A 5,417-nucleotide genomic window follows, 5' to 3' on the forward strand; every position below is an offset into this window, starting at 1 on the left:
CGCTTGTGTTGACTAAAACCATAAATAGGTGCAGTTAAAATTACCTATTATGTAGGAATTAAAAATTGGGTTTTAATTTACGTTAGGGCATCATAAATCTCAGAGTCCTTAAGAAAAACGCACTCAAATATCTTCACTCACCTACCAAAATAACTAAGTATTGTATCTACGTATTCACAAAAAATATCAATAACAATTTTGATATTACAATAAATAATACACGTAGGTAGTACGAGTTACAATAAATACCTACAGAAAATTATGTTCAATAAGTAGGTAAATACATATGTAGGTACTGTGAGAATTTTACTAATAATATGTACCTACTGTGTGGGGAGTGTGAATCTCACCCAAGAGTGGGATACTTAAGAAAATGGAATGATCACATTACTTTGTAATACCTACCTAAATAAAATATAATAAATACCTATAGGTAATGAACAAAAAAATGAGTAAAGAGAGAAGACTGGGGGAGGGAGAAATAGAGAGAGAGAGAGGGAGGGGGAGGGAGAGAATGAAAGAAAGAAAGAGAAATAAATACCTGATGATACAAATGACAAGAAATGAAGACAGATCATAATCTACTAGAATTAAATTATAACAAAGAAAAAAATTCCTAGGTATCTACCTATACCTACCTGAATGAAAAAAATGTTACCTAGATCGTTTCCTTCCTAACCTAAATTCAATAATGGATAGGTAGGTAGGTACATAAAATTCCTAGGAAATAATGGTTTAAAGCTGCGAAATAAATCATCTTAGAAAATAGAATCGCCAAATCCAACCTAGGTAGGTAGGTACCTTACATTTTCATTGTTTCACAATAATGTAAAGCGCATTGCATACTCAATATAGTTTCACGGCGTTCATACAAATTTGCCATTAATGTCTGGAAGTAAACAATACTACCTAGGTACGCTGGAAAACGCAAAGTCAGGACAGTTTAAGGAAGAAGACTAGGAAGAGGGTACCTACCTAGGTACAATAAAAATATAGTTGACCTGCCTACTAAACTTGGTACCTCTAAAAATTGCCTTCTCAATCAAATAGCTTCTCAGTAATAAATAGATAAAAAAAATAATAATAATAATCCTTAGCTCATCCTTAATGGGAATTCAGCTAAAACTCCTAATTGGAATCTTTTACTCGAAGGATCCAGGGAGCACTATGGAAAGGCCAGCTCAGCATGACTTAGGTCAGTCCATGTATTGTATCTTCTAATCTTGTAAACAGGACATGATTCAGGATACAGGAACAGGATGCCTCACAGTTGGTCACTCTCCAACAAATAATCGGATTCTCCACTAGCATTCTCCTGTTCAATCAATTCTGAAAACGAAAATACAAAATTGAACAGTAATAGAAATAGCAAAAGAAAAAAAAAGATCCCAAAAAATTTAACAATGCACTTAGAAGTGGGCAAAAATAGAAAAAAAATATCCCAAAAAATTAAACAATGCACTTAGAAGTGGGCGAAAATAGAAAAATAAAGAGTAAGCTCAAAGTAGTGTCAATTTATTTATGTAGGTAGCCCCAATAGGACAAAAATTCCCTTTACACCAGGAGTAAGGGGACTACCGGCCACGGCGCGAACGACATGCATAAAACATTGTTAAAGCGCCTAATGAAAAAAAAAGGACTACCGGAATGGATGCTGCAAATTTTCGGAGTCTGGCCTACAGTAAAAGAGAAAAATAAAGCTCGGGCCCCCTCATCCCCCCCACACCAAAATATGGCTCTGCTTTCAAAATAGAAATGTGCGGAAAGCGAATTAAGTGGGGTTGCTGTAGAAAATCACACGTAACAAGTAGGAAGGTTACAAGTGCGCTTGATAAAAGTGCTGAAATCGGTGCTCAACAAGAACTGTTCACACTGTGAAAGTGAGTGAAAAAGTGGGTTTGTATTTAAGTTTAATGGTGCGACTTGTAGGTGTAGGACTTAGGTAGGTACCTGATGCTTTCAAAAAAAGCCAAGAAATCAGGTGTACCTACCTACCTACTTAACGAGCTAAAGCTAATACCTATACTATATATTTTGTAGAATAGGTAGCTGGATTTTCTATTTGCTACTACCTAGGTAGGTACCTACCATACGTAATTACGTAATAAGTTATTAAATAACTAGGCAGGGATAGGGACCTTTTATATTTTACTCTAATTACTGGATAGGGTCTACTTGAAAAAAATTCCAAGATCTACTGTTGTAGGTAAGTACCGTTTTTCCTTAACCGATTAATTTTTAGATATCAGGGACAGGGACAGACCCATCACTTCTCTTATGAGCAGATTCCTAGAGCCCTCTCTCTCTTCTATGACTTTACAATTAGAAGTAACAAATTGGCACATCTCATGAAGTCCTTGTTAGGATTTCATCCTATTAGGAATCCTTTACAGTAAGCTACATAGTGCTGAACACAACACGGGCTCTGAAATAGGAAAATGATTCAATGGTTTCTGTTTTAACACAATCAGAGTAGGTAGGTAGCCATAGCTACTCGACTGGCTGGTGTACTTTAAACAGGGAGTAGACCGGCTAGTCTGGCTGGGGGACTTATAGGAAGTAGACCAGCATAGTCTGGCTAGGGAACTTCAAACAGGAAGGGCATATCAGCCTGAAATTTCTCCTGCTAACGAAATAGGTACCCAAGGTTGGAGTGCGGAGGACATCCACTCGTGAGATTTTTGTAGCCAAAACCTAATGTCAGTCCAAAGCAGTCACCCTAGCTAGGGCTGATTGAGAGGCTGACGGAAAGCACCCGCCACGTCTAATATTACCTACATTTTTTAGTGCTGTTTTGTTCAAAGCAAAACAGAAACCTTTTACCTACATCTAAGTAATAACAGATACCTAACCATAGGGACAACACAATTCATGTCATGAAATAACCCACACCCACAGTCAAAAGGTCCTTCAAGAAAACACTGCCACTTAAAAGAATACCATTAAAAAAAGTTTGGTAACTATTCAGAAGCCACGACAATGAAAAAGAAAGCTCCTTTTTGTGTTCAACCTAACCCTATAATACCACTGGTCACTGCTCAGGGCTCATTTTTTTGTGACAGCTCCTTTTTCTGGCAATTGTCCATTGGCGTGACTTCTGAACAGGAGCGAAAAAAGACACAGAAGCAACAAACCACACGGTATCAAAATATCATGGTACCTTTTATATTCTACCTATATGAGAAAGCTTCAAGATAATATTCTAAATTTATCCAGCAGACATGAAGGAAGGTCTTCCGGACATGAAAGACGGATAATAGCCGGATAAGTAACCGGATCCGGGGATTTTATTGTAGTAGCTTCCTGTAAGGGAAATGATCAAAAACCAAGAGAAAATAAGAGCCTTCTTAGAACCATTGTTGGCTTAGGAAGGATCCTAAAACATTAAACAAAACGCTTTCCATAAATTCCCTTCTTTCTACCATGCCTGTTTCCAAACTTCATAGGTACCCTGTACTTCACGCACAATTCTCACATCGTGTGAACGGTGCTTATTGAGATTTTGAAACGCTACCTAGTGGCGAAATTTGAAACCTGCGTTATCAACAAATTTTTAAGCGGGAAATTTCAAAAAATTAAAATTTGCCGTTTGGGATATTTTGAGGAATGAGGAAGAACTGCGGACTGATCAAGAAAAATTGTCATTTAGGACTATCGTATCCTTCATTCCTGTGTGATTAATAGTAGTGTTGAAGTAGGACCTCGCTCATTAACTCTTCAACAGCAACCTGAGATCAAATAACCTTCTGGTAAGTCGTAACTTTCTATTCCTACTTCTGGTGGGTTTCACCAACCTATTTTTTTGCCTCCAACAGGCTGATAGCTTAACGGCCTTTATACAAATCAAATGGACCTGTAGGTCTTTTAAGGGCTGAAAAAATAGTGGTGAAATCCACCAACAGAGTTATAACTTCATGTCCTTATTTGGCTAGAATTGTTAAGGTGTAGATTTTTTGTTATCATAGAGATGTCACAGTTGTGATGTTTTATGTTATAATACCTATATTTCCTCTGATAATTGTTTTGGTAATAACTACTTATTTTAGGTACTAACCTACATCAATTCTCTATTACTTACCTTGAGTATTGTTGAAAGATATAGTTTTTCCGTATCTATTTAGAAGCTCAAATGCGAATCCATTGGTCCAACCAAATCCAGTTTGTGCCTCGTACTCGCCTCCATTACCTGTCTTTCCAATGAGTTCTACATCATACTGAAATATCACAAAAAAAAAAAAAAAAAAAAGGTTAATTGGGAGTTATGGAGGATTAACAGTCAACCTTTTTTCAATATCTTAATGTAAAAAGGCTCTGAAAGTCTCATCAGCCTTTGGAGGTTTGTACAATTTGGTTTTATTTGTGCAGATTTATAGTGAGATTTTTACCTCGAGGTAACTGTGTATGAAATTGATCCCAAGGGCAAGGTAGGCAAAGACCTAGACGTCCTAGACCCTTGAAAAAGGCATGTGATGTGTTCCAATCCACTTGACTCCAAATGTGTTAACTTACTTTCTCAAACATAGCCTTGCTAGTTTCATAGCCCATATAGTTTGTGAAGAGCCACTTTTCAGCCAGTCGGTATGCCACTTGCTTTGCTAATTTGTCTTGCGTGTAGTCCAAGCCTTGTATGATGAATGCCTGTAGTGGGGCCCAGGCATTAGGGTAATCCCATTGTTGAGTAGAGTTGAACAAGGAGGTAGGGGTACCTGTGAGGGAGAAAAATAAACTGTATTCCTTTTGGAAACTGAAATGTATTTGGAGAAACTTTTTCACTTATTTTTGACAAAGGAAAGAGTGATCCAAGATACCCTTACTTGTCCATAACCACATACCGATCTGATGCTGTAATTCTTGTTCTCTCGGGGCTTTGATAAAGATGCAGAGTTTGTATTGAGGAGACACCCTGTACTCGATGTTTAAGAGGTTTGGTTATACACGACTCTCTCATGACGTCATAAACGCTCTGTTCACTTTAGTAGTGGTTCTCCTGTTAGTTCCTTTTAAGATACCATTCGTGGGATAAAATTGTTATTCAAAACACACAACGGTAGGAACAGTGTAAACTTTCGACGTACGGTTTAAAGTTCAGAGATCGAGAATGGTAAGAGCTCTATAAAAAAATGTCTGTCTGTCTTCTTGTCTGTTGTGTCTGGTTAACCGACTTTGAAACATAAATCCCGAGATCCCTGGAGTTTTGCACAAAACCGTGATTTTTACACTGGTAGCTTTTAAACTGGAACTAATGTAAATGAAAGGAAGGATTCCATATCACTATTCCTTTCATTTTTATCCCTTAATTAAATTTGTGATACTTAACACCTTCACGGATCATGACTTTGTAACCTTTATGGTTTTACCCATAAGGGTTGGGGAACTAGAAACTAACAAACCTTTACAAAGGTAAACTTCTCCCCTTA

General features: G+C 37.3%; 1 protein-coding gene across 1 annotated transcript in view; it reads right to left on the minus strand.

The window, feature by feature from the left end:
- Nucleotides 1-6: 6 nt before the first annotated feature.
- The window catches only part of LOC103523045 (trehalase-like), a gene marked incomplete at its 5' end in the record, with an annotated part of 11,175 nt that continues 5,764 nt past the window's right edge, over nucleotides 7-5,417 (minus strand). The window contains 3 exons of the mRNA XM_008488123.2: nucleotides 7-1,329; nucleotides 4,079-4,214; nucleotides 4,510-4,706. Of these exons, the coding sequence (XP_008486345.1) occupies nucleotides 1,265-1,329; nucleotides 4,079-4,214; nucleotides 4,510-4,706 (398 nt within the window). The remainder of the gene's footprint in view (nucleotides 1,330-4,078; nucleotides 4,215-4,509; nucleotides 4,707-5,417) is intronic.

This window comes from Diaphorina citri, unplaced genomic scaffold (genome assembly GCF_000475195.1).
Source record: "Diaphorina citri unplaced genomic scaffold, Diaci psyllid genome assembly version 1.1 scaffold14385, whole genome shotgun sequence".
Lineage (NCBI taxonomy): Eukaryota > Metazoa > Arthropoda > Insecta > Hemiptera > Psyllidae > Diaphorina > Diaphorina citri.